This window comes from Stylophora pistillata, chromosome 7 (genome assembly GCF_964205215.1).
Source record: "Stylophora pistillata chromosome 7, jaStyPist1.2, whole genome shotgun sequence".
NCBI classification, from domain to species: Eukaryota; Metazoa; Cnidaria; class Anthozoa; order Scleractinia; family Pocilloporidae; genus Stylophora; species Stylophora pistillata.
This window is the reverse complement of record NC_142525.1, coordinates 12,738,546-12,765,486: the sequence shown is the minus strand read 5'-3', so window position 1 is coordinate 12,765,486 and position 26,941 is coordinate 12,738,546. Positions and strand designations below refer to the sequence as shown.

Sequence of the window (26,941 nt, the reverse complement as noted above, 5' to 3'; positions counted from 1 at the left end):
TTGTGCGGAAATTGTATCGGTGGCCTTTAACGCGGAGTGTAAAAGAATAAAACTGAAGATGATTCTCGCCTACGGTTAACAAAAAATTTTGCATTTGGTTGAAATCTTAGCAATTTGAATTTTTTCGTGGAATAGTTTGAATTTGCAGAACAATCGTATTGGTGGCGACGGAGCCACGTCTATTGCTGAGGCAATCAAAATCAACAAGACTTTGATCAGCTTGTGTTTCTCTCACAATTGTATGAATGACGACGGTGCAGCAGGAATTGTTGTGGCAATGAAATTCGACAAGATTCTACTAACTTTGGACTTGTGAAGCAATCGTGTTAGCGATGCCTTCGCTGCTTCTACCGTATAATTGAGGAAGTAAATTCGAAATTATTCTTCAGTGACTCCATTGCTGTCTCATAGTATTATGAGGAAAGCAGTTTTGAAAAAATCAGCAGTGACTTGACCTTGTATAGAACTATTTATAATAATTCTACTTTTCCTTTTAAAATACTATTCCAAACAAGAAAAACCTCTGTGAAAAAAGAAAATAGTTGTGCAGCTCCTAAATCTACCGCTGAACTCATAAGAACCACTAAGGAGCCTTTAAAAAGGTCTTTTGAAAGTTATGCTTTAAATATAATTCATTCAAGCTATAACAGTTGCAGCTGTGATCTTTTCTTTCTACATTATGAGGATGGAAGAAGTGTAGCGCGCCAATAATTTCACAAATGTTTATTAGTGAATAATATTGACATGTATCATCAACGAGACAGCAAGAAACAACTTTCATTTAAATTATAGTACGTTTTGAGATTTAAGGCAGTTATGATAAAAAAATTGGAGTTGGCCTCAGAAAATGGTTAATGAATAGACACTTTAATAAATTGATGGACAAAAAAATTGCTAAGAATTGCCTTTGAATAAAACTTGTCATTTTGAAATACGAAAGCCTAGCCTCGTGAGAAAAAACCTTCTGTTAACCTTGATAAATTTGAGAGATCTTCAGGTTCTCGTCAAATTTGTAGTACCACGTGCATGCCCAGACCCAAGTGCAATGCCTTAATTAAATTCATTTTAATAAAATAAACGCTGACAAAAAGTAAATTCTGACTGTTAAGAGGACACTGAACTAACACGAGGCTAGGTTGGTAACTAACTAATACCAGTGAGTTGTGATAAGTGGAAGTCACTTTTAAATGACATAAAACCCCCAAAAACCATGTGTAGTAAGTCTACCATGCAAACAACATTAATGGAATGACTACCTTTATGATTATCGATTTAATTGTTCGTCTGTTCAAATAAACTGATAAATCTTGTATTTCTTTTCGCGTTTTCTTCTTGAAATAATGCATCGTCTTTATACTAAACAAATAAATCATCAACGTTCACATACAGTGTCTGGTCATACTTCGTCATGTGGATAAGCCTCTGAAAATGAAGAATCAAAAAAGGGAAAAGAATACAATTAAACGGATCGATCATTGTCCGATGATCCTTGTAAGACAGACATCGTGCATACAGAGGGCTGAATGAGTATGTTTACCAATCAATCAGACTTCGAAAATGTACCGTGTAAACATTATACGAAATATCACTAACTTATTTCATAATGTCTGTAGCAACAATGCTGTAGTAGCAAAGGTCAATACCTTGTGTTGATTTTCCATTTTTTTCATTTTCTTTGTAAGGTCAGAAAATGTCGGTCTATCTCTTGCTTCTGTTTGCCAGCATTCTAGCATTACTTGATACCTAGGACAAAGAAAGAATCTATCTTGGATCTTACAATCGCATTGCTAACTTTGTTGATTCTCATCGTGAAAAGAGAGACATTAACGTAATGGAAAGTAAGTTACCATGGGTTGCGACAAAATAGGCTGCTGCGGTCGTTTTAGTAAGCGCCGCGAAGTTGAACTAACGAAGGAAACCACGAGGGTTTCGAGTTTACATTTTGGTGATCATACGTTTTTCTAAAATGTTGCAGGATTTAGGATATCATTACAATTTGTCGTCGATGTGTACTGGCTTTGGCATCCTGTATCCAAGCTTCAGCCAATCTGGAACCGTTTTCCCTTCCATACCTGGATATGGCGATCCACCTTAAAATGATGGGAAATTAAAAAAAAAACAGTTTTTAGTAAAAACTTCGCTGACTGTAAGTTTTAACGAAACATTTAGTAGACACGTAAAGAGCTTATTACGGATTAGGTTGAATGACCCTTCTCGATATCTATGGCCACAAAAAACTCTTTACGATACCTCCATTATACGGTAAAATTGGAATTTTTAACAGACAGGCACACTCATTTCATATTTCCCAATACAGTAATTTTGTCTAAGATTCGGGGGTATCATTACACCGTCGACATCCTTTATGTTGTGCTCACGGCTCCACGGCTCAAGGATAGCTTCGTTAATCATTGGCCAAAACAAAACAAAACAAAACAAAACAAAAAAAACTGCGTGAGACATAAGTTCCATCGTATCCCGGACATCAAATCAAAAATCTTACCCAGTGTAAAGATTTCATATAGGACAATCCCGTAACTCCATCTGAAAGATAATCATGGGCAATTTTCTTTTTTTATTTCCTTAGCTAGTTTAATTCTGGAAATGTTTTTTAAGGGACATAAATAATTCTTGTACCTTAATGCCAAAATGATGCTTAGTATGTGGCTCACTACAAAAGACTTGTTCTTCTGGTAACGCATAGATACTTGAATTCAAATCGGAGATATAATTCAAAGATAGTGAGCACGTTATAATTAAGCCCAATGACGTAAATATTACACATTCGCGGTAGCGACACAAGTTTTAAAATGATAGCATAGAATAATTGATAATTAATTTTCAGGTAAGTATTCCTCGAGTACTTACACATCGCTTTTGGTGGTGTACGTCCCATAGCAAAGTGACTCATAAGCAGTCCACTTAATAGGAAGTCGCCCCTGAAGTATAAAGATAGGTTTTTTTTTTTTTTTTTCTTGTGTATCAATTTGTAGCGCAATTTGCAATTCGCGTTAGTCAGCCACACTATCAAAAGCAGATAAGAGGCGGATAAGTTTCAAGTTAGTTTATTTTGTCCTTCAGTAGCCCTAAGCTACAGGGAAAAGTTCCCTGTGCCTTCTGTTGTTGCTGCATTTATTTTGGCCTTCCTCCCTCTCAAATATTTTTTTCTTGGAGTAGTGGTTGTACATGGTGATCAACAGTTATGGCTCCGGTCTCCCCATTGTTACTGTCTCACATAACACATTTTTAGTGTAAGAGGGTCTTTCTTTAAACTTCTTCATCTTGGTTTTTATTATAAGGTACCTGGCCATTTAATATTTAAAAACTGTAATAAGTTGATGATGATAAAAAACACAACTTGAAAGGGGAGAGGAAAATAGCACTGTTGATAATTCATTTTCCATCGCCTCTTCCATGCTTGCCGTGCCACGAAGACCGATAGGCTCATTACACTAGGTGTTGACTGCCAACATTGCGGTCGAAGTTCTTCATAACCGAATGATTTCCATTCTCTTTTCTTTTCCTTTATCAGTCCGCAGTATAAATATATATGCATTAAAGTGTTTGTACATAATAATATATAGATTTAGCCGAGCCTAAAAGCGGAGCTCCCTATAAGTGAGAATTTTGCAATAAAATGTCTTTACATATATTAAAAATTTTTAGCCAAAAATTCATTCAGTGTAGATTAAACCTATTGACACTTCGATGTAACACGTGCCTGTAAAAGGTCAAAATTTTGGAGAAACCAGGAAAGCAAACACAAGGCGCAGTAAACTTTTAAATATCATCTTTTCTGAAAAACAAGCTCCAGTGAAAGAAGACTAATTAAATAACTTATTTCCGACCAAAAAAGTGATAGGTGCATATTACGTTTTAACTCAAAAATCAAGATAAAAGATAAAAATCGCTAAATGTTTTCGCATATGTGCAAATGGGCATGTGGGTCATAATTCAAAATGGAATGTGCGAATTTGTCCGTGAGTGAAGAGATCTCAAGTTCCATGGAATCTATCATTAGGAAGCAAGACTAAAATGGCCAAGAAATATTTCGGGACGACAGATTTATTCAAAACAGTTTTTGATTTGCTGTTATAAGCGAAAAACGTACGAATTTCTTACTTGTACAAAGCCCACGCGATAAAATTCGCTTAGATCGTTGTTTACTTGCCTTCAAGGCCAGAATTGCGCAGCGTTATGTTGAAAATTCTGAAAAAACTTCAATTTGACGCAAAATCTTCTATTAAACAATACTTTTTGAACACATTGTTACTCGAACATAATGTTTACCGTGTCATCGAATCGTCAAATTCTCGCTAGACCCTTCTTGAAGTCGGAAAGTTCGGTTTTCACTTTACGTCTATAATTCGATTTGCCTTAGAGAATAGTAGTGACGTTGACTTGAGAGCTTATTCTGTCACCTTTAAGACCTTGATATCCATTCTTCTCCAAGCAGAGTATTCTATAGCATTGTTACTTTACATTCTGAGTTCCACAAGGTCTAACTCGATAGCAAATGAACGAAAAATCCGACCTGAAAATTTTGAGGGTCAGCCGCGTGGACGCCATATATCAAATTTGATCATATAGCACTTTCGTGATAGCATACATAACAGAGGGCACGTACGTGCGCACGCTTCGTCAGTCAAGTGACAACCAGACGAAAAGAGGTTGAACATATTCCATGGGTATGGGGCTCCACCCCACGCACGCTTCGCGCGCGTGGGAGCCCCGCTATTAAGGTTATCATGGATTTTAGCTGACAACGAATTATATAATAATCTAATGTACCATAGTTTTCATTTCGTATATGGTGTCTTGCTGGACGTCTCTGGCCATTCCAAAGTCTGTCACTTTACAGTTCTCATTTTCTCCAACCAACACGTTGCGTGCTGCCAGGTCTCGATGAATTATCTGCTCCGAAAGATATATATATAAAAAAAACTGTATGCTTGAACTTATATAGGATGCATAATCACAGTGGTTACATATCTCCTGTATATCCTCGTGATAAATCATAAAACAGCCAATTTATCAACCTGCTTGAAACAGCCGTTTGATATACTAGACAAAGAAGGAGATTAATTTTGAGATCAAATCTAACATTTACAAATGATTCAGGTAAACTGCGATCATCACCTGCCGTCAATTAAATAACTGAAAAAAGGGGATCAATTCTTAGGAAAATTGGATCTTGGGAGGAGGGAGAATCGTGTTAGCGCTGTTCTAGAAACTAGACATAAGGATGAGTAGAAGTCACGCAGTTCACAAGCTTACACATTTAGAGGACAAGTAGTTCATCCCATCGGCAATCTGCCAAGCAAACTTCATCAGTTTGTCTGCCGTCAAAGTGGTTTCTGCTGGGATCTTCGGGTTGCTGTAGTAAGTGTCGTTCAGTCCTCGACTTTTTCGTAAATAACCGAGTAGGTCTCCGAATGGAACATACTCAGTCAACACCAATAACGGATCTGTCAATACAAAAAAATACGTTACAAAAGATCTAACCCTTTAGGAACTTCTCGTTTGTCGTGCACAGTGGGGTTTTAATTACGCTACCTGCAACAAATCCCAGTAGTTTGATGACATATGGATGAGGTTTGAGTTGCTGCATTAGGTCAAGCTCTGAGAGCAGATCCTTCCTATCTGAGGCAGGAGCGTTTTCTATTATTTAAAAGTGGAAAAAAAGTAAGTTGGATAAAAAGTATATTAGGATGCAAAAACGTCGACACCTCAAATGTGATGTGACCCAACGGCTTTACGGGAAATGTTGGCAGAGATACATAATTAGTGATTCTCTTTTCTTGCTTTTTATGTGAAATCCCTTTGGTATGATAATCCTTATTTTTCTAGGAAACATTGGATAGTTGCTATTATTAACGACGCACAACTAATGATGGTTATTATTGTGGCCCATAAAGCCGTAAGGTTTCATAGTAAATTTTAAACGCTTTTTAGGTGTCAGTGTTTTCGCAGTCAAGTGTATATCAAACGGTTGCATGCTAATCACCTACTTTCTCTAAGAAATTTGAATCAATCACACTGAACTTACTATTAAATAGGCTGGTTCCCTTTTAAGTAGATGAGGCGCAAAATTTATTTTTCGGACATTTAATTGCTGCTAGAAGTTATATCATATTCTTTAAACACTCGCTTATTTGTTACTATGCTTTAATCATCTGCGCTTAAGGTATGTTTTTGCGGTTGGAGTCGAAGAAATTCTCCTGGCTCTGACGGAAATTAATCTTCGAATCATAATGAGAATTGAAAAAGGTATCATGGCTCGATGGGAAACAAATCTTGCAAGCCTTCGACTTGAAGTTTATTTAGAAGGTTCTTATGACAGTCCCGAAAGAAATGTACAGTATTTGAAGGTGGTTTGTAAAGGCGGTGAATGTGCTTATGTGCTTAACCCATTGATAGAAATGTGTATGGATTGAAAATGAATAGTTTCTACCTTTAAGCATTTTTACTGCAACTACTGTTACTTCAGAAGCCCCATGGAGACTTGTGACTGTTCCCCTGGCCACCTGCGAAAAGGCTCCCTTGCCTATTGTTTCTCTTACAGTTACATTTTCTCGTGGAACTTTCCAAGACGATTTGGAGACCGGCAGGGCCAGGTCGTATCCAATAATTCCAGTATTTATTGGCTCAGTATCGGCCTCTGTTTCCGGCGTTTCAGCAACAGATTCGTCTGCGACTTTGGGGTTAGCCAGCATTCCACCTTTTTTGACTCCAGTAATGGAAATTTCATGCTTCAAAAGACGAGAAAGCACAAGATTATTAAAGAGGTCGATTACACGATGTCAGGTACCTGGAATCCACGCTGACCAACTGGATGTTATCAAAGTTTTTCATAAATTAGAAACTTTAAGGCTTCTTATTAGAATCTAAAATTTTCTGTCAATCGCACTCTTTTCAACTTTTGTCTGATAGATAATATTAAAACTGCTAGCCTACCTAGGGTGACTTGTGAGCGGAAAATATGAAAGACAGAGATTCTTTAAATTTGCTTTGAAGTTGTTTGTGACACTGATATTCAACTTACGCCTGGAGGTCTACGCCGAGTTTCTTCTCTCGCCATTTCAAAACTCCTTGAAAGAAAGTAGAGACAAAGGTACACCTTTCTGATTCGTCGATTTTTGTCGAATAAAACGAGCGTTTTGGATAAAGTTACTAGAAATATCATTTTGCATTGTATAAAGAGAAAAATAATGTGCAAGGCTCTAAAGTTACCTGAAACGGTTTATTCTTAAACTTTTACATTCTGAAAAGGGTGAACGAATCGTGGAAAAATAAATAAAGAATTAAAAAAATAATACTTTAAAAAAAATAACGATAAAACTCCTCTACAGTTAAGAAACATAACGAGTGCAGGGAGATTTTTCGCTAACCTCTCCTTGGATTCAATTCCTAAGATGAAGATAGAAAAAGTCCGTTACAACAAATACTAAATATATTTTAAAATTTTCTTAAAGATTCTTCAGATTTGTAAAACAATAAAATGCAATCGTCTATTCTACTCTGTGAAGACCAAGGTGACGTGAATTGCCTGTTTTATTTTGGCTTCATACTGTTATCCTTCATCAGGCGATGACTTTGGATAGTTATGAGTCGCCTCATGGAAAACATGAAGTCCCTAGGTGATTGATTAGTTTTCAACAAACATTCAGATGATGAACAGGTGACCATGGTTTTGTACCACTGTTTGGAGACTGGACAAAACTTCGTTGACGCCTTCAACAAAAACGCCTGTCTGATATTCAGTTCCAAGTCGGAGACCTCAAGGGATCACATTTAGTATCCCAATGGACGCTTTTGCATCTGTTAAACCAGTCAGCCTTGCAGGGGTGGAAAGCATTTCCCAGAATAAAACAATTAGACATGACTCACATCACTTAAAACCAAGTAATAACAGCATTTCAAGATGCTTGTAACGGAATGACTCTTTGCATTCGACCTCGTCGCCCAAAGAAGACAAGCAGTATGTAATCTAGGCGTCGCCATTTACATGACTTTTTTTTACAAAAACGATAGGACTTCACACTATTTTTAACTTCACTGTCGCGGACTATTCCCAGTTTAGTTTGTAATCTGTTCATCTACAATTTATGTAACCGTTACCTGATCTTCTGTGCTGGAAGAATACATAAATAAGAAGACCGATGATTATTAAAACAAGAATTCCTGTCACTGCTCTGAATATTTTGTTGTCACATGAGCAAGCTGCAGAGCAAATCAAGAAATCACCGATTTTAACCTTACTAAAAGGCTCGTTTTTTAATCACGTGAGAACACAGGTCTCTGATAGAAATCTTTCCCACACAATACGCTAAAACCGTTGAATTAGTCGTATTAGCTATCCCAGGTAGCGAGGTCATTATACGTTAGTTTATTACACAGTTTAAAGAACTATATATTTGCCAATGGATTATTTCTTGCGTGGAACAGAGATTGCATAAAGTAGCTTTATCGCAGAGCCTTTTTTTTTTAAATTAAATTTATCCTTGTAAGCTTTTAAAGATCACTTCAACAAGGTTTTGCCTCTTTTCCTTTATCGTATCGAAAGTTTCCCCTGTATTTCTTTCCTATTTTCCTTCTCTTAATCTTTCTCTATTTCCATTTTAAAGAACTATCTATTTGCCAATGGATTATTTCTTGTGTGAAACAGAGATTACATTGCGATAAAAATAGCTTTATCGCAGAGCCATTTTCTTAAAATAGTTTTACCCTTGTAAGCTTTTAAAGACCAGCTCAACAAGGTTTTGCCTTCTTTTTCTTTATCGTATTGAAAGTTTCCCCTGTATCTCTTTCCTATTTTCCTTCTCTTAATCTTTCTCTATCCCCATTTTAAAGAACTATTTATTTTCCAATGGAGTATTTCTTGTGTGAAACAGAGATTAAATTGTGATAAAAGTAGCTTTATCGCAGAGCCATTTTTTAAAGTAATTTTACCCTTGTAAGCTTTTAAAGACCACTTCAACAAGGTTTTGCCTTCTTTTTCTTTATCGTATTGAAAGTGTCCCCTGTATTTCTTTCCTATTTTCCTTCTCTTAATCTTTCTATATCCCCATTTTAAAGAACTATCTATTTGCCAATGGATTATTTCTTGTGTGAAACAGAGATTAAATTGTGATAAAAGTAGCTTTATCGCAGAGCCATTTTTTAAAGTAATTTTACCCTTGTAAGCTTTTCAAGACCACTTCGACAAGGTTTTGCCTTCTTTTCCTTTATCGTATTGAAAGTGTCCCCTGTATTTCTTTCCTATTTTCCTTCTCTCAATCTTTCTCTACTCCACTTTTAATAAAACCTTTCCCTGAGATTATAAGTATTTTCCTCGTCCCACAATACTTTACAATAAATAGAAAAAAGTACCTAAACTTTCCGGTGAGCGTGACGGTCTGCATCCAAAATTACATTCAAGCACAGGTTCCTCAGTCTCACGAATAACCATTACGGAGGCTGGATCAACATCTAAGACCCCAAGTTTTCCTTCTCTGGCAGCGATTTTTAAAAGAGTGATTTTTCTTTCTGTTAGAACAGCTTCTTTGAACGCTAGTACAAAAAGGATGTTCACAGTTCCTTTCCTGTCATTTCTGCCAGTGAAAGCAATATTCCACGGAATTGATTTAGTAAATGATCAAAATAGAGTTTGACTAATAACAAGACTGGATTGATATGGAAACAAATGGAAATATGTATGGATTGATGAATATATATATATATATATGAATGAAATATGCATGGAGTGGTAGATTAGAGAGAGAGGGAACTTTAGGGGGGATGAATGGATGTAAGGAAGGATAGAAGGAGGGAAGGATGGAAGAATAGCTGTGTGTATGTGTGGCTGGATCGATAAATGAAAGCATGGAAGGAGATTGGGGGGAAAAATTTATGATTGGATGAATGAGTGAATGGATGAACGGAGAAGGGATGGGTAGATTAATAAAGGAATTTATGGATGGATGAATATATGAATGCCACCGCGTAAGGTGACAATAAGTAGTTGGTTTTAAAATACTAAAATGGTGCAATTGCCACTCACTCAAATCTTGTGACATCCGTGCTGTGGAAGGTGACGTCGTTCTTGAAAACTTCCCCTACCTGAGTTTTAAATATGAACTGTGATTGGAAATTTTCGTGAAAAAAAATCATATACTACTATTGAATATTAAAAAGCAACAATACGTAAGTTCAACAGCAGTATCTTACAAAATTTTGGATATGCGACTTCTCATCGTGTACGGCAGAATTTTTCATTGAAAATGAAACACCGTTAGCGTGAGAAGTTCTGTTTCCACTAACTCAGGCTACGATTCGACCTCTGACATAGTTGTAATTTCCTTTTATGGAAGCCATCTATAGACTTCTGATCTCCCATTTAGTCTTACGCTATCCATCTTTTTTTTTTTTCCAGAGGCTTCCTGCTAAATAAGTAACTTCTGCTAAGTGATGGCTCTTGCAAGGATTTAATGTTATTAGTAATCATGTCGCTCCCCTTTATCTAGTATTGTTTTGAAATAAGACCCCCATCTCATCAAGCTTACCCTCTCAGTTCAAAGTAATACCTCAAATAGGCGTAGACAAAAATTAGCCTTTAGGTGTTCGGGCCCGGACCCACAGTGGGAGGATCTCACGCCCCCCAGTGAGACTGGACTTATGACGGGACCACCCTACTGAGGACATTTCGTTGTGTTACTATTATGGTATATAAAAATGCATGTGGTTTTCGCTTGAAGTTATTTTAGTAGTCTGAACAAGTTATTTTAGTAGTCGGAACAAAACCTTTTAGTAGTCTGAACAGAACATTAGGATGGTATTCAATTAAGATTGTGTTCACACTAATAATCATTGTCATGATACCATTATGAGACGACTCAATTGGCACCGAGACCCTAGCCTATCGCGTAACATTAAGACTAACCGTACATACACTTACCGCCTCAACAAAATGCCTTTTAATGGTTTGATATCTCATACTTGCTGGATTTTCCAAGCTCTTATCGAAATTCTCATTTGTTATTGTCACTCGTCCAGTAATGAAGGTACTGGCACTATCTAAAGAGTAAATAGGGTCCATAAAATTGCTTTAAACAATTCAAAACGGCTTTGTTACAAGAAGGGCCAAATCATACATATATTTATGTTCTTACCGGTTACATCGAGGTATGCAAGTGAACTAAAAGAGACTCCATGACCATTTTTAGCTACGCATCCGTACCATCCACGGTCAGAGAACCTCGCTGATGGAAAAAAGAGCTCTGAGCCATTTCCAACGCCATGACGAGCCCACGTAATAGCTAGCGGAGGACTGCCATAGGCAAGGCACCTCAGAGATGTAGCCTCACCTACCAATGTTGTAACGCTTTTGGGCTCCGAAGCTATTATAGGCTTGCCTGATAGATGTTCAAAACTAAGAGTTACTAGGAGGCTGGAAATATTAGCATTTTTTAAAATAATTTTTTTGATTTATTGCATAGTGTTCTCGAGGCTAAACTAAAACACGTGTCAAATGGCTTTCGCCTACGGTTTGAAAAAAAAGGCAACAAAATACTGCTTGTTACGTAACAGAACACAGGATTCTTCAAAACTGAAGATGGTACGAATGCTAGAGACACATTGAATTTCTGTCATATTTTTACATCACCCCCACCTTTAGGTTATATTTGTTGTATCACGTAGGTCAATATTGATTAAACCTTGAATAAATACATGACTGTTCCCTTTTAATGAACAAATCACTCAAAATTCTTGCTAGAGGCTTAGCGATAATGCCTATGTCTATAATGTAGTTTATGAATACGTCAAGAAAGCCTGTCTAAAAACCTGACGGATTCCGTACCAACAATAGTCACGCTGAACGACGCATTGTCTCCCGAACCAACTGTATTAATAGGAGCACAGGTGTATACTCCATCGCTGTCAACGGTAACGTTAAACTCCCCTGAGCTACTGTTTCTAATAAGATTTCCATTGAAGTATAACAGAAAAATATGTGGACCAGGATTGGCATCTGTGTAGCATTCCTCATATAAGACACTCCCCCCTAGCACTTCGCTGCTGTTGGGAAATACTGAGAGAACGGTGTTGGCTGGTGGATCTAAGAATGACAACAAATAGTAGATGTTTTGGATATATCAACAAAAGTTGAAATGGTAAATTGGCCACCGTAATGATTACAAAAGCTGACGTTTCGAGCGTTAGCCCTTCGTCGGAGCGCCGACGAAGGGCTAACGCTCGAAACGTCAGCTTTTGTAATCATTACGGTGGTCAATTTACCATTTCAACTTTTGTTGATATATCCAAATTATTTCGTTACTCCCACCGACGCAGCCCCAAACAGTTTCTTTCGAAACTATCAGCCTTTATTCATTAGTAGATGTTTTGGCCTCTCTTTCTTTTCAAAATTTCAAAACTAGGATTCAGTGATAAGAATTGCGTATGTACTACTTTAATATCGTTTTCTAACCCGGCCAACCAGCAGTCTATTCCGATTGAGTTTGACTAGACATAATCTATTTTTCGTTTTCTTTATCTTCTATTTAACAAACAGAGAACCTTGACTGTGTTCTGTTCTGTTGTAAAGCACACAGGAAGCAGCTAGAGCACGAAAGAAGTGTAGGGAGAAACACGCGACGTAGTCTTATCGAATCCTAAGTGCTTTTCAACAGAACAGAGCACAGCCAAGGCTTCTTTATCTCTTTTATGATAAAGAATCCGTTAAATTCCCCAAGAATAACTTTCAATTTTCAAAACAAACAACAGTGTCGTCAGCACAGATGCTCTTTGTTCTCGTAGAGTAGACTACAATAAGCCAATCAGAATTCTCTTTAGAATGGTTCAAGCAATATGATTGGTTGAATGAAGCTGAAGGTTTCAAAATGTCAAACCATCAAAGTTCTCAAGCCATCAAAGTTCACCATACGTCACAAACCGAAATAGCAATACGTCACAAACCGAAATAGCTCGGCAGGCCGATTTTCACACTTTTGTCTGAAGTTTCTTGGTCCTAATACGGAATCTGAACGTGAAATGTTCAGTAAAATCCTGCCGATTGCGCCTTTCTATTAGTCTTTCCCGTGCGTGTTTGTGCATCATTAGTACTTACAATAAACAGAAACCTCCACCACGCTGTCTATTTTTTTCAATTTCTTGTTTATAACCTCGAGCTTGTACTTTCCAAGGTCAGCTTTCTTTGCTCTGAGAATTTTTACTGTTGTTTGTGAGTCTGATATTCTCACTTTGAATCTTTCCTGGTATTCAGAGGCAACGACTACGTTTCCAAGCATTGAAGACTTAACAGCAACCGACTTCTCTTTCCCAGCATCCGTCAAATGAGAAAATTGAACCTGTTCAAATGTTCCATCCATTTTATATTCCCACGTGAGGGTTAAGTGCTCTCCCTGAACGACAGAAGTGAAGTTCACAGGTTGAACTTTCCAGGCTGGTAAGGCTCCTTTAGTTTACAAAAAAAAAGGAAAAAACCATAATCGTGAAAAAAAAAAAAAAGAACATGTGTGAGGAGACTCATCGAAGCAAGCTGGAAGGTTTCTAGGCAGGGAGAAGTTTTCGAGTTGCTTCACTGAAGTCAAGCCTTGTAGCTGCACTACATTTTCTTTAAATGTTTAGATTTTTGCTAAATGTTCAAAGGAGTCATAACAGTTTTTCAAACATTTTTGGAAAGTGTTTGCCGTGTTTTATCGCATACTTATTATATAAGAGAGGTAATAATTTACGTTCGCTGCATGATGTTTGGGAAGACAAAAAACCAAAACTGTTCTTATATATGTACTCCTGAAAAATCTTTCCTTGCATTTGTTTTAACATTTGATATGATTCTATAATGTTCATCTTCGGTTCATATTTAAATGCGCTGACGACCATAGTTTTATACCCCTTTCATAAAATCCCCTGATGAGTGAGCAATCACGAAACAGGCTTGTGGGGATTAAAGCGTAATCTTTCTATTTTTCTAACTCAATATATGTTGCGCTCTACTTTTATGTATCGAGCATTGTAACACAGAAAAATAAAAATGCAGACTTCCTATATATACATAGATAGATATAAACATAAAAGATATATACATACTAATGATGAGTACAATACTGCTCCTTCGTGTCTAAATCTAAAAGATACTTCTCATATTAAATAAGAATAACTAATAATAATACAATATTAAATTAATATTATTATAATATTATGATTAATATTATTATAATATTATTATTAATATTATTATATTATTATTTAATATTATTATTAATATTAAATTTTAATATTATTTTAAATATTAATCTTATTTATAAAACTTTAGAAGGAGCTGAGTCCTCTAACTCTTTTGGGAGATCATTTTAGTATTTCGCAGGATCACATTTAAACGAATTCTGTCCTATTGCTGGTTCCCTCCTAAACTTGAGAGGATATATAAATATTTTTACGTTCTTCTGATCGCTTAACTAAATAGTTCTTTTTAACTGTCCTGGACAATCTATGTTATGAAAAATTTTAAAAACTACTTGAACTCCTAAGATACGACGTCTGTTAGGTTGGAAACGTGTCGCTCGTGTAATTTCCTCTTATGTTTGTTCCGGTTTATTTTTAACAATTACTCCTTCGTTAGTTAATGATTAGTATTTAATATGTTTCTTATTTCAATCAGGTTTGTTTAAAGTGCCCCTGAGATCAAAATTTTTGTACATAATTTTTTTCCATTTTCTTGTTCAGTGTGTCTTCTTCACCTTCTCTGCCAAATTTCAGTTTAGACCGAGCACCAGAAATATCTTTTTTTCGGGCCGTTAAATTCACGATTTCGCGTCCGCCATTATTTGATCATGTTCCGGAAGTTGATCGCAAGACTCAGAGGAAGTGACGTCAAAGGCTCAACGCCAAAATCTCACATGGCAAAACGTCAAGCAAACATGACAGAGTGCTTTACTCTATTCTTGCAAAAACTAAACAAAAATGACTGGGCATCGATGCGTAATTCAAAGCTGAAGTAATCGTGCAGACCATGCTGCAGGTAGTTCTCTCCATCGGAGCCGTGCAAATAGATCAGAGTGGGAAAAACGGATGCGATTTGTGCGACCTCGCCGAGTAAATTTCAATCCGACAGAAATATTTGTGATCTACTCCGAACACTTCTCGGAGGACAGTTTCAAGAGATCTGTGTACTTTGAAGGATCTAGGCGAAGAATTCTGTCGGGTTCAGTGCCTACCGTTCAAGAAGAGAAGAGACAAGAACAACCGTCCTCAGTGCGATCTCGACGCCGGAAAGCGAAGTCTACGAACCTCCACGGATTTTGTCATCTTTACATATGAGCTGATCAATATCCACCTTTAACAACTCTCTGGCAGAATACCTTACACAAAGGAAAGTACTCAGTGAACATTGTAAATAACAATGATAAAATAGCCCAATTGAGGATTGAGATTTCTGACCTCAACGAGCTCACTTTTATACAAAAGAGATGAAAAATATAATTATGTGCTCTGATTCTAAAAAAAGCTGGCTTTAATATCAGCGAAAGCAGAACAAACAGCTTAAGACACAGAGCGTAAAAACACTTTAAAATGTAGGCTTGCAGCCAAAAACCGAGAAAATGAAAATTTCTTTAAAAACCTGTCAAACTATCAACTATCTGACAGCCAAGTCAGCGTGCTATCAAAGGGTCTCAAATTCATCCCAACGCCCGTGACAAACGAATTTAAAATCGGGCCAACTTTTGCGAGATTTATTCGCAAGACGAATGCGCCTCCGTTACACCTTTCACGGACAAAACAAAGAACCACTTCTGTTTCATATCGAACTAAATGCCACCGGCTCAGTCTTCTATCAAGAGCTACTTGGGAAATTGTCATAACGCTACTTGCAGACTGCATCTAAGCCAAAAAACACTTTGTAACGCAATGAGGTCACGGCTCTAAAAGAGTTCAAACAAACTCTGTTCTAAACCTCACCGAGGCAACACAACAATAGTCATCATGAATAAGACAGAAAAAACAAAAGAGGCCAAAGTGCAACTCAACAACAGAGTTCACTTCAAACCTCTCAAAGCACCGATAGTAAAAAACACGTAGGAAAGGGTTAATGAGATCATTGACCAAATGCATCAATCAATCAATCAATCAATCAATCAATACTTTATTTACCCACGTAGCGTCAAGGAGTTCATAGAGCTCGTTCAAAATACGTACGTGTCTCTAAGATTAAGAATCTAAAAAACCGAATACATACTGTCAAAACCTAATTGATTAGAAATTAAAATAACTAACAATTAATATTAAAATTTAAGTTTGTACAGTAAAAACTCAACTCGCATCGGGGAAAACACATTGATGGCTTAGAAAAGGCTTTCACAAACTCCAAATATCCGCCTTCGGATACACAATTAGCCATTGCCGAAAAATATTTTTACTGATCACCCGATCATTTCTTACAAAAAAGGAAAATCCCTTACGACAAACAAAAATACAGTTCGAAGGCGTTAAAGCGATACGACCACAAAAGCCACATGGAGAGTCCGTGCCGTTCTGTGTTTATCTTTTTTCGCATGACAAAAATCCATTGTTTGTCAGCGCACAACTATCCACAGAAGCTTCAGATGATTTCTGGGACAATTCATCGTCTGAAAAAGTCGACATTTCTCGACTAACAACAAAACAGTTCTCAGAAAAGTAATATGTGTGATTCTCTGTGCAGCGAAAAAAGAGAGTTGTGACAAAGCAAAGCATAAGTTTCTTGAGCCTTTGACGTCATGATGACGTTTTGCGAGCTCGGCTGGAACATGTTTTCAGCAATGGCGGACGATTTTTGGACGACTTTGAAGCGGTAAAAATTGTTCATCGAAGGTTTGTTTTGAGTTTTTAATGGCAAAAAGGGTCTTAACTTGACCCAATTCAACATCGTGTGAACAATTTAGGCCAAAATAAAATGGTCAATTTTCGTCTCAGGGGCACTTTAAGCACATGTATTAGTTACTGTATTTCATACTTCATCGCTATTAGTTGCTGTTGATACCACCAAATTTTTGTCTGCTATTTACGAATCATTTGCTAACAGCGAGTTACCTGCTATCGTTACGAGCTAGACCAAAGTAAGTTTTTCTTTCTTTTACATTTAAGATATTTTCCTTTTTGGTCTGTAATATTGATTTATTTCTCGCTTTCGGTTCAATTCATAATCGCTTTATTGTTAATTAGGCTTGTGTTACATTTATCAGGGATATTTTCTTAGTTTAGTTTCTGCTGTATTTTCTTTTAGCTCGAATCACATAAGTTCAGCCTCTCAAATTTAACTACAACCGTAAATTATCACCTCGCAATCTTCAGTCTATACTCTTAGGAGTATTATGTGTTTTAGTTTTGGACCAATTCTTTTAGTATTTTACGGTCGCGCAGTTAAAGTTTAATTTTTCGGTTTCGATCTAGTTCTTGTGTTTTGTTCACTCTTTGACTCGACCGATTGAGTTATAAAGAATGATGAAAGAATTGCTCTATTCAAATTGGTGTTACTGTTGTATAAATTATAGCCCAAAAAAATAATTGTTGTCGTATCATAGAATATTATACTTTGGATTTTTAGGCATATATATATATATTTGCTAATTTTCCATATGTATTCTTATACTTTCATATTTAAAAAATCCGGGTTTATTCGGGTTTTACCTCTAGTAAGTCGAAAACGAAAAAATACTTTAAGGCCACAGTAGTTTTTGAGTTGTAAACTAAGAGATTTTTTGCCGTGTTGCTTGCTTTCACTGCATACTTGTACATCGGTACTTTTGTCGTTCCATCCTAGTGAAATTTTTGGGAAATGAAAGTGTTAATGGCCTTTCTGGTAAAATTAGTTCCCGTGGTAGTTGGCAGCTAAGTTTAGACTAGTAACTTCAATTTCCTTTCATGCGATCAAACTTAGCACCAACCTTGCTTAGATAAGCGGACAGTTTTAATTGTATTTTTCATTTTATTTTGTAAGCTCCTCTATTGCAATTCCCATGGGTATATTTTCGATATCAAAGCTGTGAATTCTCACTAAGTTTCCTATTTTTAATGGCCTAAAGTTTATTGAAACTGCTTTTTCAATTTCGACATGTCAATATTTCAATGTAAATCATTTTTGCTTCAAAGACAAGTTTTCCGTTTCTTTGTAATTCCTATTTAAATATTGTCAATTTTGAGGAAAGTAGAACCTTACACTAGTTCAGTACTTAAGTAAGCACTTCATAAAGGTTTTTCCCATTTTCAACTTGAGTACGCTGAACGTCGTGTCAGTTGTTGGCCTGACCTAAACTAAAAGTTTACTGTGGAACCAAAACACTGTCTCATCCGCGACGTCCGTATGAGATCGCTCGAAGTAGATCTCCGCGTACTAGGAAATCGTGACGAGTTTCCGTTCTCGCTGCCGAGTCGCTCTACAAAGCTAGTTCCCCTCGCTATTATTGTATTGTCCGCGAAGGTTCAGTTTCCTAGTTTGGGCGCGAAAACTTATCGTCGCACTACTTCCCCTTTTCCTCCGTGACTTTCCTCCGTAATTTTGATTACGTACCGTATTTAATGAGACCTTGATTTCTACTGTGCGACAGAATTGTCTTCTCCGCATACTAGTAACCTTTAAAGGTTACAAATTCGCCCTCTTAATAATAAAAGACTTGGTTCACTACGCATGTGCTGAGTACAAGATTTATAATTAACTGATAAATGATACTCATTCCTTGCTTTTGTAGGCGTTCTAAACGCGGAGATTTCTGCTTACCACAATCTTCCCAAACTGTACAAGATTTGGCGATGAGATTCCTAAGACTGCCTCATCTAACTGCCAATAGAGGGCGAGCTGAGTTTATCTACAGAACTTGCCTTATTAGGTCCACACTTTTGTTTTAGCCTGACAGTCAAAGATTGATCGTTTAATCGAAAGCATCAAGTACGATGCTGTTTATTTGTCAGATTATTGTACAAAAAAGCGCTTTGAGAAGTGTTCCAACATCAACTGTCTAATCTTCTAAGGTCAGTTGGGAAGCATGCCCACCCACGCTTACTGGTAGTGAATATGTTCGCGGGTTCTGTATCTCCAGCGCGTACAAAAGAGTAATCGATCAGAGGTAGAGGAAGTTGATTAGAGTTCCCCGAAATACATAAGAGTGAAACAGAGTCGATCAGTCGATCAAAGTCAGAGTGGTTAAAGACGGAAGAGTGAAATAAATGTGCTGTAATTAGGACTGTATTAGAGAATAGAGATTAAAGAAGCCTGAAAAGGACTGGTTGAGAGTAATTGGTGTCTTTCCACAAGTGTGATGGGCTGTGAAACTAGCTTCCCCAAGCATTGCGACCCGACAACATTTTCAGTCAGCCTTAGTAAGTTCAATTGATTCATTTTCGATAAAAGGTCAAAACCGAAACTGCTCGATCTACAATGAAGACGGGTTTTGTCTTGGACAATTTCGATACAGACTAACACAAACTATCTTTGAAAGAATGTGGAAACTGAATTTAGTGACAAGAAACTACTCGATATATCATTTCCCCTGTCTTCATAAAATACTGAATTTCCAGCTTCAGTGTTGTATATGTCAAACAGTGATTTGCAAGAGGTTTTAAGTAACTTATTTTTTTTTTTTTTGGATTTAGCTAAATAAAGTTAAAATGAAAAGTTCAGATTTCCGGCTTTTGCTGATATAATGATCATGGCGTTTCCGGCTTCGCTTTCTACTCGTGTGAATCCAGGTCATTCAGACCTGCGTTTTCGAGTAATAGACCAGTTTCACTGTGAAATGTTTGGTTCTTCTAAGCATTTCACCAAGCGATCAGTTATTGAGAATAGCCACGATTTTAGGTTTATTTCCAATGAAAAGATCTTTCCAATTTCATGCTAATTAGAATACAATTAAACATTTTAACATCAGGAACAAAGTTTAACGATCTTATTGATAGGAAATCGTAGCTCAACAATTTCTGTTGGAACGCTGCTTTGTCTTGATTGCTTACCTGTTAGAGCTGGAATGAGCATCACGATGACAACGATCTGAATTCCATCCATGGGAGATGTCATGAAATGATATATAAAAAATGGCCTGCAAAACGAACTTCTAATGACAGTACTAACACACTTTGGTATATTTCCCAGTTGACCTTTCAGTTTCTGGCTTCGAGACACTGATTTGTAAACAAGCGGATTGCGTTAATAACTATCCGATTACTAGCGATAATATATTTTGGTGTATTTCCCAGAATGTGATATTTCAATTTCTAACTCCAAGACACTGACTTGTAAACAAGCAGACTGCATTAACTAGTGACCGATTACCAGAGAACATGCCTCAAGGAATAAGGAAGTCTTGGTTGAAATTTCTCACGAAAGTATAGAACTAGATCTCTGCAGATCTCAAAGTAAAGCCTGCTTTGTCAGCAGCGGTATAACCAGAGGAATTTGCGACTCCTACGTGTATCATTAGTTTCCTTTTCCATTTTTCTCCTTTCCGCCCTGCCTACGCACCAAATGAGTTGTGGACTTTGAGTGAGGCTGGAGGTGACCTTGTTGTGATAGAGACCAGTATCTATTTAGCATGATGACAAAGTAATTTATATTTAAAAGGCAGCGACATCTGTATCATAACAAGGTCACGCTTGCCTTACTCTTATTCAAAGGCTTGGCAACTAAGTGCATAGCTATATAATAGACTATTGAATCTCAAAAACACCCAAGCGACTTCATTACTGTCGGTATCTATTCAACATTTTGTTCATCCAGGGACAGAAAAAGGCAATCATGGGATGCTTCCTTGAGTTTGCTACACTACTTTTCTGGATATGCATAATTTCGGAAAAAGCAGGCAAGTTTGGTGGCGACTATTTGTGTAAAGATTGTAATTTACCTCCTTACTACAGCATAGTTTTACAGCTCCACCAGAGGATTTGTCTGAGCTCCGTCAAATTAATTATTAAATAGGCTTCATCGACCTCATCCCGGCATCATAAAGGACTGTTTTAAAATTATGCTGTCTCCTTCTACTCGGCCATTATTTGACCAGACTTAATTTGACTGCACAGATGTAATTCACTGTTTGCCCCTTGACAATAGTAACCAGGCGAGTGTTGTTCGCCACATAGCCTGATCATGATGCGGCGTTAACTCGCTAATCTTAATTTCAACCGGTCATGTTAAAACGCAGACTGCAGACCATGGAGACTGTGCAGACTGTGCAGACCGTGGAGACGGAGGAATTTTTGGTTACTTACTACTTCACCCTTCGATACAGTACAGCCATGATTATATATATATATATATATATATATATATATATATATATATATATATATATTTACCTATTGTTACAACAGGGAAGGTTTCGTGGCCAACACATAAGCGCCGACTGCTTTTTTTACTCTATACTTGGCCGGTTTTTGGGTCCTGAACGAAGAGTCTGACTGCCTCACACTCTAGTCCTGATTACATCTAACTTTATTTGCTAAATCAAAATGCTTATATACATATCAGTGGCTAGTTTTTACGCAATTAGATATACGAGGGAAGGCATATAGTTTCCTTTCTAGTAAACACCTTAATTCGAACGTAAGCATAATGCCTTGTTCTACCCCAATTACCCACGTAAATCCTGCTCTGTACACTTTGCATATTTTTGCATGCTACAAAAATCATATTTCTGCTTTACATTAACCATAGTTAGTAGAGGGGACTGGTCAGTCCCCTCTACTACCTAGTTATTGAACTATTCTTTAAACTTAGGATGACTGGTCACGTTTCAATGCGTTAGGGTTACGCTTTCTTTAGTTTTACTACATTTATTATTAATTTTTGATGAAAAGTCCTTGTTAGAGGAGCTTCCACAAAATGTATTAATCAGTGTTTCCCCTTTATGGCAATGTCCTATCAGAAAAATGGCGTGCAAGTGTATGGGCACGATCTTATTTCCGAGTAAAAGTCGATTTTAGCCTGCAGCACCTTATTTACTATAAAGCTCTTTGGGTCGTGTTGCGAAGATCCTGAAAATTATTTGCTTCGTCCACGCAGCCCATTTCTCAACTCTAAATTAGTCACTGGCTTCTGTCTTCAATACAGAAATAAATAGTTAACAAAAGTATATGACAAACCTGAAATTCATCTCAACACAAGGGCAAACTCTAATACAACCTTCCCTCGTCGATTGATCTCCATCTCACCACGTGCGCGATAACATTGAGACTTGGGATTTCGTCTAAATTGTTGCTAGGTAACCTGAGCTCGAAATAACCTCGTGAAACTAAGCTATTTGGTGTCCAAAAACTGGACACTGTTCCAATATTACCAAACGAGTAAGGAAAAGGTGAAAATCGGGATTAAAAAATTGAAAAAACTAAAAAAATACAAAAAAAAAAAAAAGAGTCTGCACAGTGTGAACGGTCTGCAGTCTGCGTTTTAACATGACCGTAATTTCACGTGCTATCAAAGTGGAGCGTACATTTGTCCTTCTGATAAAATAAACCGTATAATGCTTTCTCAATATTATGATTACTTTGATTTGGCCTAACTTGCATCATTTCACTTTCCTTAGAACTGCGGCCTACATGGACTTCCTCGCCCTCAAATCCAACCTCTGTTATCGAAAACGAGAATCTTGATCTGCACTGGAGGTTCAACACCGGCGGCTCACTGACATTTGCCAAGTTTTTGCTAATGGGTGATGACCAATCAGAGAAGCAGCTAATAGCCCTCAAGTCATCGTCTAACGGCTCTGTCAATGTCGATTCTGCCTTTCGAGATCGATTTATTTTCAACATTTCAAATTATCAAGCTTTGGTTACACTTGTTGCTGTGCAACGATACGACAGTGCCAGATATCGTTTTCAGATAGCAAACCAGGATCTGGATAGAATCAACAACGATGTGAACATCAGAGTCCTATGTAAGTAAACCAAATTGTGCTTAACTGAATTAACTACTTAATCTTGAATACTTAGCTTTGAAGCATGTCAAGCGATTGTAAATAATGGTTCGATTCGAACATAGTTAGTCCCCCTCCACTAACTATGATTCGAAGAGACTTCAACTTTGACATTTTGAGCAAATGGAAAAAAAAAAATTCAAAAACGCTTCACTGTCTGCTTTCAGCCGTTTGTATACAACTAAACTACGGACAACAAGAATAGCAAAAATATAGAATCAGAGTTCGTGTGTGCACCTAAAGTTGGCGTGACAGTCACGCTTATGATGATGTCTGTCGGAATCTTCATCGGCCTTAAACTTATTTCCAAAGTCATCTGCATCCTTTAACTTCTTTATGAACTTAAACTGAACTGAGACCGAAAACACCGAAAACAGCACGGGATTTACTTTAGTTTTCTCAAACGATTCTTCACCTTGGACACGCGAAATTGGGAATTAATGCAAGAAAAAAAATTGTAATTAATCTCTCCGCGAAATTTCATCTACCAACTGCTCTTTAGAGTTCATTCTGAGCATCGTGAGTCGCAAAATCAACACTTTTGTCAGTCGTTTCGATTTTTTACGAACCGATATACAACACGAACCATAGAGGGTCACTGACTGATTTATTTAAGTATGAGAAAACACAGTAAATAGAGACCGTTGCGTTACAACTTTAAGGCGTAAGTTTTAATTGCTTCTTCCGGCCGTCAATACGGCCAGATTTGAATCACTTGATATGTGCTTCGATTCGCTTTAATACCGAAGCTAAATGAAAAGTCCACGCTATAGAATTTATACTTTTGTTATCGAGATTACATTATTAAGACTAGTACTTGTTTTACCTCCTTGCCATCGCGCGGGATATTAGCGTTTGCTCTAGCCAAAAGTAAATTTAGCTCAGCATCACCTGGGTGAATAAATTATCATATGGGGTGTGATTTGGTGTACATGTATGAGGTGGTAGACGACATGAGGACCGCAATGTCCGGCGTGGAGAGTTAAAAAACTGCAAATATTCTAATTATGATCAATTCATAAATTGTTGTCACTATGATATGATAATTATCATAATTGTTATCATTATAGAACATTTTTGACGAGTTTTGAGCTCCCAAATCATCTAGAGATCAATGTGAAACGAGCCTATATCAACTTTTGTTATGCTCTACGCTCTATGGACTAATATATGGACATAACGACATCATTTCAATGAAAAAGTGCCTTAGATCCAGGTCACACAGGGGCAAACCAAAAATTTTGGCAATGGTCGCATCAAGCTAATATATAGATTTAGCCAAGACTTACGGGGGAGTTCCAGCTAGTTTATTTTCTAGCCTTCATTTTTATTTAAAAACATTCTTAGCACTGCCTATCAAAGAGGTTCTTCAGGGGATTTAGGGCCAGTTCGGGGGGGAACTTGCTAAATGGTCACTAAGCAGCTGAATAACTTCATGTTCCTGATGTTTTTAAGGAATATATTTGGAGGATAGGGAATGTATTCTCCATCAGATGTAGTGCATGATGTCAGTATCAGTTGAAATTATTTTCTACTGAGTGTGAAGGATAATTTCGCTTTGATAAAATGAGTAAAAATTGAAAGAAACGACGGTAAACGACTTCGAGTTAAGATACATTTATCACCGGTTCATCGAAGGGTGTACACGTGAGAATAGTGAGTTAATGAAATAATACGCCGGATTTGTAAGAGCTTCTCTTATATCTTTTCTTGATGTCGCCAGGTATGACTGCTTGCTTCACCAATTTTTCTCTAACGTGCTTATCTCCTCTGGTAAGCGTAGAAAGTTAAAAAGAAAGTCACATCTTAACTCAAGGTTGATCCTGTTTTTTTTCAAACTCATCTTACTACTATTCGCGTTTCATCGTCATTTAGCTGGAAATACAAGGCCTCTTTGTGAGATTTTCTGTTCTTTAATTTGGAAACCTCTGCTGTAACTGCATGCAATGTCAGTGTCTTGATCGGGCAACTCTCCATGATCTTAGCAACTCTAGCTACTGAATTACGAAATCTATTTAGTATCTTTTTCTTCACTTCGCTGCGAAAGTTTGATTTATCGAAGACAAACGAAAACAGGAATATCATATTTCAAACTTAATGATGAAGAGAGACTTGGGATTCGACAATGAAGACATTAATTTGTATAGGCCTACATGTGTAGAAAACATTACTGGAGTTCATTTGCAAATTACAGAAATTACAATTCTTAAGAAGTCAAGTTTTATCCTCAGTTGTAAACTTCAGTCTATGTTGTTATTGGCCTCTTTAAAGAGCTTGAATTTTTTTTAACGGTAGTCTCTCACATTCGCATGTATATTAGTTTAATAGGTAGAGTTCTGGCACCATTTTCACATGAAACACAACATGAAATCTTATTGATCTCAAAGAAAGGATTTATTTTTTCAGTTACTAAGACTAAACAGTTCACCATGACGAAATTGTCATCAAACTACTTGAAAAGGCTTGGGTCTTCTTAAAATTGACCAACCTATGCAAAAACTCAGGTTATACAGTTTTGTCTTCCATTTTTCCTCTTATGGTGTAACAATCCAGATGACAGATATTTTTTACATATTTCAACCCAATCATCTTCGACAACTTGTAAACACCATCGTGAAACAGAAAATTTGTGGCATATACACCATCTCTGAAATGCCATATTCAGATAAGCTATCAGGATTGAGGAGGGTGTATGTCTCAATAGGTTTGGCTGTTTGTGTAATTGATCTTCTAGCTCCTGTTGCTGACTTTTTTATGAGGCTAGGCTCTTAGGGCAGGGGACTGAGGATTTTAGCAGGCCAGCAGATTTAGAGAAGGGTTTTTTTTTTTAAGCCTGGAAAATATCATTGTAAAAAAGCCACACTTGTGCCAGGTAAGTCATTGGTATTCTTATAAATTGGTTTGGGAAGGATACAAGATTATGTTACGCAAAGCATAGTGTAACATTTGTGCATAGCTAATCCCCTTCGATATACACAAATTTGATGCATAGGCTGTGCTCAAAACCTTCATTTGAATATACTTTTGCAACCATATACACATAATAAACTGTTAAAAGGGTCAGGAGAAAAAGTGATGAGCCATGCATCTGCAAGATTTCATGTAATCATATTAAGTTTAAAGAGACCTCTTGGTAACTGGTTCTGGGAGATCTATGAATATTCAAAAGAATAATAAATTAGGTTAAAAAATTAGAATTCGGTGTAGGCCCAATGAACAAGATTCTTCGAAAAAGAAATGTGAGCCAACAAAAAAAAAATGGGCACAACTTTTTTACAACACTTACATGAACCCATAACAGGCACGTCGTAAAGTCATTCAAAGAACCTAAAATCTAAGTTTTACTGTTGAAACACACATATTCTTGCAGATTTCTTATAAGTCTGCAGTTTATGCCTGCCATGACTGCTTAACTTTGATTCACATCTCCAAAAGAGAACAAATAAATCTCAAGTTTCTATTTATTCAGTTTTGCTAGGTTACTCCTTCAGGTAGAATTGAGTCAAGCTCTCTGGTGATGACTTCATCGGTACATTTTTACAACTAACTATAAATGATGGCCTACCTGGAACTATAACCTTCCCATACACATTAAACCACGTCCATACAGGGGAGATTGTCTCCATTTTCAAGAATGTAATGGGTAATGGGCAAGAATTGGTTGCTTACCGCAACCCGTGGGTCTGCCATCAGATTTTAATTTTCAGAGAATGCTTTAAAAATTGTAATTTGCTTAGGCACAAGAGAATTATCCACTGTAAGAGAGCAGGCTCTCCTTTCTTCATTTAACAAAAAGGAGGTTATCATCTTTCCATAAGCTCAGTGGAAATCGACAGTGAATGAGACTAATAATATTAATAATTACTATGTTATATGAGTAAGTATACAGAGAAAGATAAACTAGTGTATGGTCGGCACAACTCTTTTGTTTTAATTTTTTAACATTCTAGCCCTACATATTACGTGAATACTAATTGATTTAAATTTCTGCCCAAAAATATTACAAA

The 26,941-nt window shown here is 36.9% G+C and overlaps 2 protein-coding genes across 5 annotated transcripts in view; one reads left to right on the top strand and one right to left on the bottom strand.

Moving 5' to 3' along the window:
- Window positions 1-450: 450 nt before the first annotated feature.
- LOC111340958 (uncharacterized) lies at window positions 451-22,188 on the bottom strand. 3 transcript variants are annotated; one of them, XM_022947907.2, is made up of 19 exons: window positions 22,105-22,188; window positions 13,106-13,453; window positions 11,840-12,097; window positions 11,151-11,393; window positions 10,937-11,055; window positions 10,043-10,101; window positions 9,373-9,593; window positions 8,122-8,223; window positions 7,392-7,410; window positions 7,046-7,091; window positions 6,455-6,752; window positions 5,557-5,661; window positions 5,278-5,468; window positions 4,792-4,914; window positions 2,869-2,939; window positions 2,504-2,544; window positions 1,994-2,090; window positions 1,644-1,743; window positions 451-1,422 (listed from the first exon to the last, which is right to left on the bottom strand). In XM_022947907.2, exons 2-19 carry the CDS (start codon window positions 13,365-13,367, stop codon window positions 1,357-1,359), a joined length of 2,421 nt encoding a protein of 806 aa, XP_022803642.2. In that variant the 5' UTR covers window positions 13,368-13,453; window positions 22,105-22,188; the 3' UTR covers window positions 451-1,356. The 3 variants fall into 3 exon arrangements, with proteins under 3 accessions (XP_022803642.2, XP_022803619.2, XP_088583842.1); XM_022947884.2 differs by lacking the exon at window positions 22,105-22,188 and adding an exon at window positions 19,981-20,531; XM_088727716.1 differs by lacking the exons at window positions 11,151-11,393; window positions 22,105-22,188 and adding an exon at window positions 19,981-20,531.
- LOC111341014 (uncharacterized) overlaps window positions 20,642-26,941 on the top strand; it is a 23,499-nt gene continuing 17,199 nt past the window's right edge. The window contains exons 1-2 of one of the 2 annotated variants that reach the window (XM_088727798.1): window positions 20,642-20,825; window positions 22,545-22,895. In XM_088727798.1, the coding sequence (XP_088583924.1) occupies window positions 20,762-20,825; window positions 22,545-22,895 (415 nt within the window). In that variant the 5' untranslated portion in view covers window positions 20,642-20,761. The remainder of the gene's footprint in view (window positions 20,826-22,544; window positions 22,896-26,941) is intronic. The other variant, XM_022947957.2, reaches the window with a different exon arrangement.